This window comes from Leptosomus discolor, chromosome 2 (assembly GCF_034619465.1).
Source record: "Leptosomus discolor isolate bLepDis1 chromosome 2, bLepDis1.hap2, whole genome shotgun sequence".
Taxonomy (NCBI): Eukaryota; Metazoa; Chordata; class Aves; order Leptosomiformes; family Leptosomidae; genus Leptosomus; species Leptosomus discolor.
In genome coordinates this window covers 57290933-57306557 of record NC_141392.1, presented here as the reverse complement: position 1 = coordinate 57306557, position 15625 = coordinate 57290933, and the positions used below count along the sequence as shown (strand labels likewise).

The window sequence follows — 15625 nt, the reverse complement described above, 5'->3', positions numbered from 1 at the left end:
ACATTGTCTTCAGTGCTAGACAAAATTGCAAAATACTGTGCTGATACACTGCATATGATGCACATAACTGAGAAAATACCTGAGTGAATAGTAACTGGTGTTAGTCATGCATGGGCAGAATATTAATCTTAGCACCTGTCACAATGGCATAGTTTTCTTGCCATAGTGATAACAGTAATTTCACTGATTCATCAGATTTAGGCTACTGGTACACATAAATCTGACCCTTGGGAAGCAATTAAAGACTACTTGTTTACTGGATGTACAGAGAATGAAAGATCAGGTCCAAGCTCTAATTGATTTTCCATTTCTTAATAGCAGTAGAAGGTTAAGTGCAGCAGTAGGGATGCTAAGCAACTTTAGAAAAAGGCTATAACCACCAGATGGAAACACCTGGAGGAAAAGTCAGTGAGATTTTTGGTCTTAAATTAGTCCAGCTCTTGTGATGATTTTATCCAGTTAGCTTGGCTTTTTTACCTTACTATGCACCAGTGGCTTGCAATACTAATTAAGCTAAGTAATTATTCAACAGAACAATTATTTAATTGCTGAATGTGAATATTAACAGCCGAAAAATAGTAGCTAAATAAATAAAAGTTGGTTTTCTGAATCCTAGTAGTTCCTCCAAAAACACATCGGCTAGGAGCCTGGACCAGTTTAACCTTATATGTGGTAATTTGTTCAATTTGTATACTTCTTCAAGTAGTCCCTGGTCGTTAATGTTTTTAGTTATAAAATCTGTGAAGCCGCAAAATAGAAATGCACTCAGTCCAAACAGAAATTTCTTATAATAATACCACTGCAGTAGTCAAAGAAACTATCGTTTTTGTAGAAGTCAAGAACCCAAAATATATTTGAAAGGTACATCGAGCTCAGGCCATGTGGGTTTGCTGAAGTACTTTTTACCATGCTCTTCAGACCAGTAAAATCAGCATGAAAGTGAGCAGAACAAACCTTCCATAGGAACAGAAAAAACAGTGCTTGTGCTTTCCACTTAAACTCTGCCTTTAGACACCCCAAACTCTCTCTTTTTAAGGCATTAGAAGTTTTGTTGTGCTTTTATCATGGGTAATTTACATCTCTAAATTTTAAAAATTTCTGCTGGAGGTGCTCCAACTAATAAATAATAATGGCACCATATACATTAATTTACATCAGATGTCTCTCTAGAACACCTCCCTTTCATTTAACTACTTTTGATAAGGCTTATCAGCAATTTCCTCTTCTTAAAGCCTTAAGGAAGTAAGATCATTTTGTTAATCTTTATCCTGTTACCCTTACTCTGTTTAGTTTTACACTATACAGCATAATTCTTCTGACATAATTAGCTTGCTTCCATGATGGAATAATGTGTCAAGGACACCAACTCCAAATATGCAGGGTGCCTTTGCTGCTGAGCACTGCTTGAATTCCACAGAGAAATGTGAACAGATAGGGTATTTTCAACTGAAGATAGCAACATAGCAAATAGCAATGTAGTGTTGTCATTTTGAGGTAAAAGGTAGCAATCTGTCATTATGATCAGAGTTATTTAAAGGCTGTTTTCAAATTAGCTTGGCAGTCACATATGCGTAAATATTTAATTTTTTTTTCCTAAGCACACATGAACCAGTTCCTTGAGTGAAAACAGAACATGTCTGATTGAATGTAGTTCTGTATAAAAATGATGGTTTCTTTCACAGGAAAAACATATCAAAACTAATGTATCTGATGGAACTCCAGCCTTGACAGATGTAGATAAATAAAAGTTGAAATGTAGTGCTAGCGTTTGTCACTGGAAACACAATGCAGAATTCAGGCCAAGGTGTATTATAAATTTAGCACAGTTTTAAAACTTGAGAAATTGTTCCAACCAAGTATAACACTTCTTTCCTTAGAAACTTCTCTGTTCTGCAACGCTCACATTGTCACTCTGGTATAGATACCAGAAAACTCTACCTACCTTCTGGGCCCAGCATCTGAACTTTTTACTGAGCTGTAGTCTTGTAGAAAATCAAAATGCATAGGGCCTATCCATTACTCCTTTGATAAAAACGTGCAATGAAATCAACACAGCTTTCTTGTCCATTTGCCTATTTCTCTTTCTTATTCACCACTCACTACTTGTATTCCACTTGCAGCAGCCCATGCTGGTTTTCCTAAGTTTAGCAGAGATTTTGCATGAGCAAAACAGACAGTATTTGATCCCAGACATTAAATTAAATTAGCAGTGTAGATTAACTGCTCTCAGATGAGTCGCATTCTACTTCCAGTAAGACTCTGCATCCAAACCCTGGATGTCTACTGCCCGGAGTAAATTATCTCAGTACAGCTTAGCTGCTGCTCATGTGATGGAGGAAAGACAATGGGCAGCTTCGTTCTCTTTTGGACAGATGCAGGTGAACACCCTGTTACATTCCCAACCTACATGAGCTGTTTCCTCCTTCCGTGATGTTACTCTTCCATGGAACCGAAGGACACTCAGTTCTCTGCATCCAGCAGAGAACACAAATGCTGCTCTACCTACAGACTGCAAAGGAGGGAGGGAGAGAGAGAAGCTTTGTGTCTTCCCTGCCTCTCCCTCAGCCCAACTTTGTGCTCCAGCTAGATGCAAGGTGACCCTCAGAAGTTACATGTGTGGACTTAAAGATTACAAGACAGAAAGTGGATGGTCCCTTTTTTTTCTACTCCTGTATACGGAACTCTCATTGGCTTTCCTGGGTGCTCCCTCTATAGACTGATGAGCAACAGGTCAGAGGAGACAGAAAGGCTTTTTACCTGCCAACCCCAGAGTTCAGGATGTGTTGTTTCTCCTGCAGCAGTTGATGACACCCTAACACCTTAGCAGCACTGGAGCTGCATTCCTACGCTGTAACAGGGGAAGCAGGACCAAGGGCCTGAACTAAGGTCTTGGCAGGTAAGTGAAGGAGCAACCAGTATCAAACAGCTTCATTTGAAAGTGTATGTCTTTGTAATGTTTAAGTCTTAATATATGCTCTGCTTTACCTGGAAGCTTAAACTTCCAGTTTTCAGAATAGTATTTGAGATCACTTATTAAATCTGCCAAACACTTGAAAAAATGTTGAAGAAGCTCATAAATGCAGAGGGGCTAGAAGGAAAGGTTATTTGTGCTAAAAATGTCTCAAAGATGGGATTTCTTCTTAGAGCTGAGCAGAAGTTATTCAGTTTAGTAGGGGAGGGGGAAGCTTTATGCTACCAGCATTGCCACTTATGATGACCGAGAGCATCATTATATGGTGAATACTCAATATTCAAAATATGAGCTCTCTTGGGATTGGGAGGGGGGAATTTTTGGCTTGGTTGCTTGTTTTCTCTCAATTGGACACATAGGGAATACCTGATACAGGAAAATCTCCATCTCCTTACTGTGTTCCACTTCTTAAGCTTAATTACTGGAAACAGGATTACTATATGAATACTTACATCATTCAAAATATGTTTTATTTCAGTAGTCATCAGGAATTGTGATTTTGTTGGCTATACCATGCTCCAGAACATTTATAGAGAGCTCACACAGAGGAAGTCGCTACCACTAGAGCAAATCCGATTAAAAAGATATTGGCAGAAAAATAAGCGATGCTAGTTACTAGCTCAAAAGAAGAAGAACAACAACAAAAAAAATTAAACACATCCTTACATAAAGGAAGTTTTTGTTTTCCTTGCTTGTGGTAATATGAGGGTAATGGATGCCTTTCTGTTGAGAGGCCAGTAAGCTCTACTTTTTTGAATGAAAAATTTAGGTCAGAGGAGGAAATCATAAGGATCTGCCACATGTTGTATCTAAGCCATGTACTGCCACCGTATCCTGGAGAGAAAAAAGGGAACGTTCATAAAGAATGAACAGCTATCCAGAACTGGTGGGTCATCAAAGCCTCATCAATGTCCAATTCAGATATTCTTATCCCCCCTACCCTTACTGTTACTAATATTCTCAGTTTACTAAGTGAAATCACTCCAAAAGTGACCTCTAAGTTTGTGTTCATCTTTCAGTGGATAAACTGTAATCTTGTAAAAAATTACACATGCTAATAGCAACTGTTAATTAATATTCATCAACATTAAAGGGAAAAGTAATTATCAAAAATTTCTCTCCAAAATTTTAGGGGCAAGAGTGAAAAATTACATTTTATACAGGTTTATATCTTTTAAAAGTTTGCATTACTATAGTCATTGTTTTAAATTAACTTTCTCTAGACAAAATAAAGTGTTGTACTACATTGCAGCCTCACTGTTAGGAATGAAGATAGAGGAGATAATGCAGGAAGGCCAACACATACGACCAAAATGGAGAGTATCCAAGTCATAGAAGAATGGTAAGTTGATCAAACTGTTGTTTAGTAAATGTTTTTAATTTGCCTATAACTAATATCAAGAATTGCCTTTGGTTTTATGTTTCAGGAGTGTCATTTTAATTACTTTTCCTCCAAAAAATTCTATACAAAAGGAAGCAGAATCTGTCCTGGCAATGAAATGCCAGCAGAGACATTCATAAGTCAGGCTTACTTACAGTTTCTTATTTGTGGGGAGGAATGGGATATGCATGGATCGTTCCATAGACCTGTGGGTCTCTATAAGAAGCCTACCTGTGGGATCGTCTTCTTCTGTTTATCCAGACAAGGAAAAAAAAATAACGGGCACAAGTGTACTTCACAGTCAGATTTTTAACATGGCTACCTTTCATAAAACAGCTTGGACTATGGTTTCATTGGAATTAACCAAGGAAACACATACCTTGAAAAATGGGCTAACACACTCTGAAAGTCTGAGCTTCTATTTTGGTCTAAAGCTTGGGCCCACATTTATTGTGTTAGAAAAATGCTAACCTATCAGTGGCCTTGAGTTCTCTAATCCCAGAAAAAGTAAATTAAAACTTAACTCTAGCGGATGTGATTGGTGGTAAAGGAACCCAAACAACTCATTGTCTTCATTCCTACTCATGGCCATTTATGAGAGGACAATGGCAGAAATTTCCACAAAACACTGCGGTGAAGAGGACTTCCCCACAGACAATGAGAGAGCACAGGTTGCATGTCAGCTCCATCCACCCCAGCTGGTTCTTTTCACTCTCCTCAGAGAGAGGACTTTTCACCTTCAAATCTGTATGTTTATACTTTTTGGTGCAGATTACAATTATTTTGCTGGATAGTTTAAATGTTGATCACTTTCTCACTGATTAGATCTTTTGGGCTGACAAAAAGCTATCACAAATAGGTTCCCATCAGTCTGCCTTGCATGCAGAGTACGAGTTGATAAATGGACTTGAAGAGAAATCATATAGACAAATGTCACTTATTGTGCAATATGATTACACAGAAGCTATTAACAATATCTAGTAAAGCTCTTCTGTTGGATCCTATCAGGAAAGGGTGGATAAGCGCTCAGAATTAAGTTTGAAACCATATTTAAATGTTGTTAAGTAACTTGGAGTATTACCTTCTCAAGCTATTCATTGGTACATTAATGGGTTAGTGACCCAAGTTAGTCTTCTGATCATTTATCCAATGCATCCACTATTACAAGCCATGAACTGTTTCCTTCAGAAAATGGGAATAAGGACCTTTCCCCATTTCTTCTCTCTCCAGTTTTGCCAGCAACATCCATCACATCTTGTGCCAACAGATCATCATTCAGGTCATTAGCACCAAACAGAGGGAAGCTTAGCAACCCTTAGGTACAAGCACAGAGAAATATGCTAATTTAAAAGCTCTCTGAATTACAATTTCGTTGGGCCTCATTAGTATGCTCTTGGCTGCCAAGAGCCTTTTGTTTTTCTTGTCTTTCCTGAACCAAATCATGTGGCAGCCAGTGACCAGCCAAACACCATCAGAAGCAGGCAGGGACATCAGGTGTCATCTAAACCCCTCATGAAAGAGAGTCTATTGCCAGCTCCCTGAAATCACATCTTTTACTGTAGAGGCAGGAATTCAATGCTGTTGTGGGATTTTGTCTTTCAGTCTGATGGTTAACAACGCTAGTAGAAAACTTGTAGAAAGCCAAGGGCATGTCTCATAACATGAAACACATTTAGCAGGCTATTGAGATAATGAATGCACAAGAGTGAACAAAATTCCCCAGTCACTACTGAAGCCTTGTTGCTTCCAGTTTTCACTGTGGACTAAAGTGCAGTTGAAAGGAGAATTTTTGGACAAATGTATGAAAACACTGTTACAGAAATGGAAGCATATTTGTAATGATACTTTGCTTTTGCAGCCAAAACCCTACTGCAGATGAGATTTTGTCTTGGGCTCAGAATTTTGACAAGATGATGAAAACACCAGCTGGGAGAAACCTTTTCAGAGAGTTTCTTCGAACAGAGTATAGTGAGGAGAACCTGCTTTTCTGGCTAGCATGTGAAGATCTAAAGAAGGAGCAGAACAAGAAAGTTATTGAAGAAAAAGCAAGACTTATATATGAAGATTACATTTCTATACTATCACCAAAAGAGGTAAAGCTGTAAACATTACATTTGCACTTTCTGTTATTCCAGAGCAGAAATGTTATACCCTAGATTGCCAGATGGGGGTCTGAAAGTCTGCCTGATCTGTCAGATGAAAGTCTTAGTATGGACATTAAATCAGGAAAGGAGGGGACAGAAAAAGTAGAGACACAGGTGCCGGGCCATTTAGCATCACTGGCCACACCACCTCAACGCTCTCTGTAAGACAAAAAACTCCAGTAAGAGAAGGCTGAGAAATAGGTATGCTTCTTCAGTAAAGCTACATGCCTGCCAGACAGAGGAAGTAAGTAATGCAAATGGATTTCTGGAGAAAAGGCACCAAAATGAAGGAATTTAAATCAGAATCATCATAGATCTATCTGCTGCAACAGCTGTCTGGGAGAAAATCCAAAGTTGCACTGGTTATTCCTATGTGAAAGTCCAGGAATGGAGACCATGTATTTTCTCTAATGAAAGGTATGATAATATCTAGGAAATATTATATAAGATTTTCTTCAACCCCTAAACTGAAATAGACAAGTTCTGAAATTATCTTCACCTGGAGTAAAAAAAAAAACCATCCCCTATCAAACCATGTTTTGAAATAGAGAGACATATAAACATATAAGGACTATAGAAGAGTCTTTCTTAGGCCATGTCATGTACCTTTAGCTCCTTTGACTTGTCTGTGTGCATTGCATCTGATTCTCTACTCATTTATGCTCACCGTGGACCTTGCTTCCTATGTTTTACTTCTGCACTGCATTCAGTAATAATTTGCAACTTCATTCATATGAATGAATCCAACAGCAATTTATAGCTCCATTGTCTTGTCTTGTGCCATAGTGTATACTTTTGCTTTGGAGTGAGATAACTGCCAGTACAGCAAGCTAGTAATGAGTTTTTCTTATAATACATCTCGAGTACATATATATGTGCTGACTGCTCAGTTGTCTTTTTAAGCTAAGATGGTTTCTTCTCCCAAGTAATTAATGACAGGACAAGAGGTTACGGCCTCAAGTTGCGCAAGGGGAGATTTAGATTGGATATTAGGAAAAAATTCTTTACTGAAGGAGTGGTTAGGCATTGGAACAGGCTGCCCAGGGAGGTGGTGGGGTCACTGTCCCTGGAGGTGTTCGAAAGACATACAGGTGTGGTGCTTTGGACATGGTTTAGTGGTGGGTTTGGTAGTGTTAGGATAATGGTTGGACCTGCTGATCTTAAAGGTCTTTTCCAACCAAAATGATTCTATGATTCTATGAACCAGCAGTTAAAATTCAAACACTAACTAAGTGTTGTTTGTCTTAGGGTTTAACAAAACTACTTACAAACTTGATGCACTGGACGTGTGGATGCCATCAATCCAGTTGCTCCTGCCCTTACTGGAAATCTTATGAGGCAAACAAGAACTGTTTGCAGTGCTTTAGATCAGCATGGGAGCTGAAAAGTTCTTGTTTATCCAGGCATCCCGTTCCGGATGTTCTCTTTTGGCATAAGAGCTGAAATATTCAGCATCACTTGTTCAGTGATGAAGTTATTGAGGCAAAAGGTCTCAGTGTTCTAAACAGATACCTTGTATTCATCTGTTTAGCAAGGAAATAACTTTAGTAATTCCAAGTGGTTTTGCCATCTGCCTTTAGTGAGTTGCTGAAAAACTACAATGCAAATTAATCGTTCCATAATTAATTTTTTTTTCATTCTATAAGTGCAATTAACTTTTACTATATTCAATGGCAAAAAAGCCCACCATCCTGCCAAACTTGAGCTTTTTATCCCAGTTACTATATTTGATAATGCAGAACCAATTAGCTAGCTGCACAAACTGTTTTTGCTAAGATACATGCGTGTGCATATGTGTAGGGGAGAATTGCTTAAATCTTAGTGTGTCATTTCTGTGCTACAGAGACAAAATGGTCTAGGGTGGAAATCTATTCAAATAAATTCCGAAGACACATGGCTGCACCACTGCTTCTCAAAACAACCATAACACAACACCCCTGCATGCTGTTGTGTCTAAAAACAGGTAGTCACTGGCCGAGCAGCCCCACCAGTCTGTTCATTCCTGCTGTGCAGTCCGGTCTGCTGGCACAGCTACGTTAGTTAGACAATGGATTCCATCAGAAAAATGCCTGGGCTGAAAAACAGCCCAGGAGAGAAATGTCACTTTCAGATGGATCGATTCCTTGACTCCGCGAGCTGTGGGGCTGCCCAGACGGCCATACCAGCACTCCCAGGGTGGGAGGGGGTGGGAGGCTGTTCGTGGCGGCAGCAGGTGCAGCACCGCTGCCCACCCGAAAGGGAGGTGTGCAGCAGGGACACCTGCTGCGCCCGGCGGGCTGCGTGCAGGCGTAGCAATGAGCGCTTAGACGGGGCGCGTGCATTAAGCAGGCGTAACGGATGCTCTGCAGAGACGGCGTGCTTGCGTAGTAGGTACGGTTTGGTACCACGAATAGGCAACAGTTTACTCGCAGTTAGGCTGCATCGCAGTTGTGCCTTGTGGCCAATAACCAAGTAACAGCAAATACTGGAGGACAAAGAGCTTGCCTGCTGTGGCAGTAACGTACTCCAACATGCCAACAAACCAATAATGCCAGATTCTACAGTTGGTGCTCAAGATATAATGAAAATGTATGTTTACTCCTCAATACCATACCACTGTATTCCAAAGACTTTGCTACACCACATATGAAAACACACAACCTCGCACATCCACACATGGTCTGAGTTTTCATCTCAGTTAGCATCCTTCACATATCAAGGTATCTTGGTACGTGGAGCTTTCCAGGGTTGAACTCAATCCTTCAGACAATATTAATACCTATTTATATGGTTGCAGAGTAGTGGGTCAGATTGCAACCTGGTGTAAATCAGATATTTCTTTACTCAATGTTTCAGCCTTTTTTCTTCTTAGCTGAGTAAACCCTTGCTGGCCCAGGTGGGCTTTCCTGCTACTGCCGTTTCATTTAATCCAGAAGGCATGAGCTTTACTGTTTTTAGAGAATGTTGCAGATAAGCTGTACATTCACTCAGATTTTTAAATTATATTCTAAAATCATCTATGCATTCATCCCAAGCATAATATGCCCTTTTCTGCCTAGGCACAGGAGTTCATTACAAATGGAAAGTAAATGAGAAGCTAAAATTGAAACTTGCTAACAGCTTCAATATGGACATATGGTGTCCTGAAAGTATAAATTACCAGATCTTAGAGAGTCTTGAAAAGAAGAACAAATCTGAAATACTTAATATTAATGGGGAGATTAACATGATAAAAATGATAATTTTGTTAGTAACAAGTGTAGTGCCTGAAAAAAACAGGGAAAAAAATCTGTAGGGGAAACAGATGAGAATGCTGAATAGAAAGCTTCTAAAGCTTTAACCACAAACAGTCAGGAAAAAAAAAAATATTCCAGCTCTCTGAATGAGCATCATTTATCATTCATTTCAGAGAAATAATCTTAAATGTGGAAAAAAAAAAATTTGAAGGTGAAATAACATATTTTGGGAAATACAGGCTACTGCAGAGGTTTATTTAGTTGCACTGTATTTATTCTGTTATACAGCTGCATTTCATCTTACGGATTTTAAGATGCATGCAAAGACCAAGGCAAAACCAAAATAGAGTTGATGGTCTCAGTCTAATTGTGTGGTGGCTCTGAAATAAGCACAGAGCATTACTTGAATAAACTGATAAACTCGGCATGTTCAACGGGGCCCTGAGAAATAAAGATAGGCATAACAGCCCTTCCGATATTACTGTTTAATATTAGTCTGTTCTCATCTTCTTCAGGTTAGTCTTGATTCCCGGGTGAGAGAAGTGATCAACAGAAATTTGTTGGATCCCAGCCCACACATGTATGAAGATGCCCAACTCCAGATATACACCCTAATGCACAGAGACTCTTTTCCAAGGTTTTTGAACTCTCAGATTTATAAGTCTCTTGTTGAAAGTATTACAGGCTCTACTTCTGAAACTTAATTTTTAATTTACAAACAAAATAACTTGATTTTTTGGGGGTGGGTGGGATGGAAGAAAAGTAGTTTAATAACATCTGGAGCTGGGTTCCTGGAGAACTACAGTTTAGCACTCTCAGGCTACTGTGAAGAAAACAAATACATATTACGGTCTCTGTCTACATTTTTACCAAGGTCCTCCTTGCTCGAGATGGCGTGGGAGGGGAACAATGGATTTGCCAAAATACATTTGTTTCACACTCCTTTCACCCTACTGCAGTCAAGATTGCAATGATGTATTTGTAGTTTTATGAACAGTCTCCTTGTGTATCCTCACACTGCATGTGCAAGGTAAAACTGCTTCACTTACCACTTAGTTGTTGCAATATTTAATCCAATAACATAAATTATCTCTGTATTTAAGGACTTTTTTTGTGCAATACAGTCTTATGGTACATAGAAACAATTGCAGCAAACCAGAGAGGCTTGCATTTTTTAACATCAGTAACTGAAAAAAGCCAATTTTTAAGGTGTAGCATTACTCAACATGCTCTACTGAGTACAATACACTGACTTTTTGAAGCCAATATTTCTGTACAGAAAAAAAGAGCTATTTATCACTGTTTATTTAAAATAAATCAAGCGGAGGATTCCTCTGGTTGTTCACTGCCAAAACTGTGGCATTTTCATTACAGAGTTTGCAATGTCAAAAAAAGAAAAAAAAAAAAAAAAAAAAAGAAGAAAAAAAAAAAAAGCACAAACCACTTAAAGGGATCCGTATCTGGGTGACACAATCTATGCGCTGATATTGTTTAATTGTTAAAAGAACAAAGATTTTCAATGTACATTTCAGATGTCAGATACTGTAATTGATTTATTAAAGACTGGCTATCCAGTTCTAACACTGTTGTATAATGTTATGTACTTCAGCAAAAAAAAAACAACAAAAACAAAAACAAACAAAAAAAAAACAACAAAAAGCTTGATAATTTAGTTTTTTGAATAAAGAAATTTAATAAAAGATTGCCTACATGTAGCATTTTAGAGCATTTTAGAACATTTTGATGAACTGCACCTGTTCTGTAAGATTTTTTTTTTTGAAAGGTGAATCCAGTAAAAATGTTTTTAAACAAAGTAATGTTTTACGAGGTGGTGGGTTGAAGAAGACTTATCTTAGCTTCTAGCCTCATTGATTTTGAGTAACTCCTTGAAAACAAGGGGTTTGGAGAGTAATATTAAACCAAACTTCAAGGGCTCCTAAACCTATGGTCCTTACCCAAGCAACATACCTAGGAAACGCAACGGGTGTCTTTCCTGGGTAAAGAATCTTGTACTGAGCCCTTAACCAGAGCTAAGGCAGCATGGTATTCCCATCACTTGGCTGCCATGGTGTTTTTAATAGGTGTTTGCTTGGCCTTTGTATCAAAAAATGTCCAATTTTAGGATGCATTTTGATGTTTAAAGAGACAGTGACTTGGAACTTAAAAAAACCCCATCTTCATACCTACCATATACAAGCAAAATGAGCGTTAGCATCCGTCGCAAACTGCTAAAGATATACCAAGAAATGGCTTTGAATACTTGTTAAATATATATATATATATCTCTGTATGTATGTGTATATATATATTTAATACTGATGACTCTGGTCTTATACTAAGGCTTAAGAGGCAAGGTTCTTCTCACTTACATAGGACTAAACGTGGCATAAGCCCACTGCTTTCGATGGGACTAGAAGGTCTGGCAGTTGTGTCCTTGAGTGGAATCTAGCCCCAACTCACTTGGCTCCAACCACCCAGTTACTCCTTGCAGGCAGCCTCCAGTGCCGGCTCTTGCTGCAGCCGCTGCTGCTGCTGAGGCGGGTCTGCTGCTATACAGTAACTGGTAGGACGTAGGTCTTAGTTTATCTTCTGGGGCTTATTTTTTTCCTTTGTTTTACTACCTCTCATTTTTTTAATTTATTGAACATGCTTCAAATAGCAAGTCTGGGGAATTTTTTTAATCATTCTTTTTACTTGAAACTTGTGTGCTTTTTTTGGAGATATATATACGAACAATTTAACGAACTGTTTCTTAAACTCATTTGGTTTTGTAATTTATATAGAATTCAGGAGATTATTAAAAGGGCTATTCTCTATTCCCTATGCAAATATTTTAACTGTTGTAGTGTTTGACAAAATGGGATCTAAAAAAAAAAATCTGCAAAGTGGAAAACAGATTTGTTTACAGTGGCGTTGCTGACTATCCTACCATATTCAGCACTTTTAAATATTGTTATTTATGAAAATGTAGTTTAAAATGCAAGACAAAATATTTATAAATGTTTCTTTTAATAAATACCTGTTTTGTCTGAAAGTGTTACTGTGTTATGACAACTTTATTCATGTTGGTTAGCTACTTACCACTATGAATAAAATATTCAATTATTATACTGATAGAATAATAGCTATGATGTTTACAAATCCTGAGGGGGGAAAATTCAGTGAGAAAGGACTGCCTCCTTCTACTGTGAAATACTGTTAGAAAAAAATGAATTTTTCTGCTTTTTTTCTTAATTGGAATTTAACTATGGACCTACATATGTCTAGTATCATTTGATTACACTTATATTTCTGTGGTACTAAACATATACAGCATCATATATGTATATATTTACATAGTGCAATTTCAAGTTTGTTGTTGTTTGAGGCACAATACATGTAGTCCACACACCTAAACAATGTGTAAGAGACAAAACTGCATGCATAAGTCTTTACAAATGTAGACTTGAATATTCTTACTGTTACTATTTGATGGTGACCTGCTAGTCATAAGCTATCTTTATAAGATGCTTCACACAGGCAGAAGTTCTTGTCAACATAGACAAGCCATCCTTTCAAGGACAGTTTTAAAGCAAAGTGTGCGGGCCCTAAAATATTATCTTGATTTCTAGCATAAGATTCCAAAATCTGTATTTGGAAACTGTTACATCATTTTGAAAAATATTACACCGATCTTCAGTGTAATACTGCAATGAAATCACGTTCAGAATTTCTTGTCTTAAATCCTCTATTTGGAGGGATTTAAAACTTGAACATAAGATGTGAAGTTTCTTTCTTGGAGCATATGCGCATATTACGATGTTTAATATACGTTTCATCTATCAGTTTGGTTTCCCAAATTTTTTTTTAATGAAAAAATGGATGTGGTCCAAGTGGACAACAAGTCATACCGTAACATGATCTCATTGCCTATCATACAGTTCTTTGAACACAAATTGTAAAACAGTCAAGCTATTAAACTGATTTATTGTGCATGCAGTGTACAATACACTTTGAAAAACTGCCTAAATACACTTATTCTATAGCCTGGAATAAAATAAGTATGTATTTAACTTGTATTTCAGTTTTTCATGAGAATGTATATAGCAAGTGCACCACAGAAAGTGAGTTATATTTTTGTCACTTTTGCCCAGTGTTTAATCTTTCCTGTCAAATAGACCCTAATGCCAAATAGCCACAAATGAGCAGGGCATTTGTGTACACTCCTGACCTTAGGTTTCAAAGAATCTGAATATACATATTGTATTATGTTCAACTTCGCTGTTTACAGTCAACTTTCCCATAATTGAGCTGAAAGTAGTTCGGAAAATCCAAAACCCACAGATAGTATCAAGAGTATATAAATTAGACTGAAGGCACATATGGGATGAAGGAGACTGGCAGTATGATGGAGAAAAGACAGGTCAGTGACGCAGGCGGCTGCGCTGCATGTTAACCAGCCGAACCCAGGCAGCATGGTACCGTGGAAATGTGGCCGTAGTGCGTCCAGGTCCACAGCCTGTCCACAACTCGCTTGAGCACCTGTGGAGCCCACACGGTCCACCCACAGGACGACAGAGAGTGGACACAGACCAGAATTAATCTAGCAATAGCTCTGTTGTAAATTAAAAGCATGCTGAAGTGTCTGCTAGGCTATGGCCTAAACCAAGCAAACAGACCTATGTTCTACCTTAAACAGCCAGGGCTTCAGCTGTCACCTGATTTCAAACTTGCTCCTCTAGGCAGCAGATTTGATCACAAGGAGCATCTGCCCGTGGAACCTGTATCTAAAAAAGGTGGGGGGCTCTTTTGGTGAGAGCAGCTTGCTGAACTGACCACGCTGTGAGCCTGCTCAGGAACCGGCAGCTTCTGATGCAGTAAGTGCCTGCAAAAGCCATTTAGTGTAAGTATTCCACAACGTCAATTCAAAAGCAATCAAAGCTGATACAAGAAAGTCTCTTAACTTCAGGACTCTCTACCCCACAAGAAGTAAAGCTCACACCTCTACAGTGTCTGTGAGCCTCCTCCCAGCAGCGTTAACCCAGACAACAGCCTGAGTCCTCACCAAATCCAACAAAGCAAAAAATTAAGGTTGCACGTAGACAGGCAGCTGCAATGTCTGCTCCAAGCTGATTTGAACCTAACTACCAACTTGAAAATAGGGTTTTTCTCAGCGCATGATGTTCTTATTTTTGGAGAGACCCAAATGTAGCACTCTAGCACATCCTGGGACACGGCTGCAGTGACAAAGCTCCAGTCATGTTTACCAATACCCTGAGTACATTTGCAGTGAGAGAACATCGGCCCCATTCACATAGGTCCCTGATACTTCTGCCAGCAGTAGAAGTGACATTTGTGGGATGAAAGAACAAAGCAATAATGGTGCCAAAATCAGCTGGTGAAAAACCCTGACATAAACATTACCTGCGTACTACTTTAATGTTAGAGCAAAAGCCAGATTTTGCCCCTTCCTTTATCCATAAACTCACTCTGTGGAAATCCTTCCTTCCAATTTAAAATAGGGATACAATTCAGGTGATTCAAAGGCTGACCATCAGTCATTGACTCCCGTTACCGTTTTTCCTTCTCAAAAGCTTTACATTAAATCACACCTTATTCTAAGTTTCCTGAGGTCTGTGTACCTCTCTCACAAGCAGGATTCACACAGCCATTAAGAGTCTCATAATTTCTTTCATTGTTACAGAAGACAACAATATTTCATCTATTAAATGCATAAATTTGATCATTTTCCCTTTACCCTATTGAAAGAAGGCTTCAGGGAGCTTCATGGGCAGGCAGCAGTGAGTGCAAGGGAACCTTGTGGTGGGTGAAATTTCCTACGCAATGGCCTGAGCTCTTTGCCAGCGCCAGCCTAGCCGCGCAGACTGCACATTCTCCACAAAGCTCCTCGATTGTGATTGTTCTTCTACATTGT

General features: G+C 38.7%; 1 protein-coding gene across 1 annotated transcript in view; it reads left to right on the top strand.

Annotated features, from left to right (window-relative positions):
• RGS17 (regulator of G protein signaling 17) overlaps positions 1-10415 on the top strand; it is a 28908-nt gene extending 18493 nt beyond the window's left edge. Inside the window, exons 2-4 of the mRNA XM_009958935.2 lie at positions 4224-4313; positions 6211-6445; positions 10227-10415. Of these exons, the coding sequence (XP_009957237.1) occupies positions 4224-4313; positions 6211-6445; positions 10227-10415 (514 nt within the window). The remainder of the gene's footprint in view (positions 1-4223; positions 4314-6210; positions 6446-10226) is intronic.
• The last annotated feature ends 5210 nt before the right edge of the window (positions 10416-15625 follow it).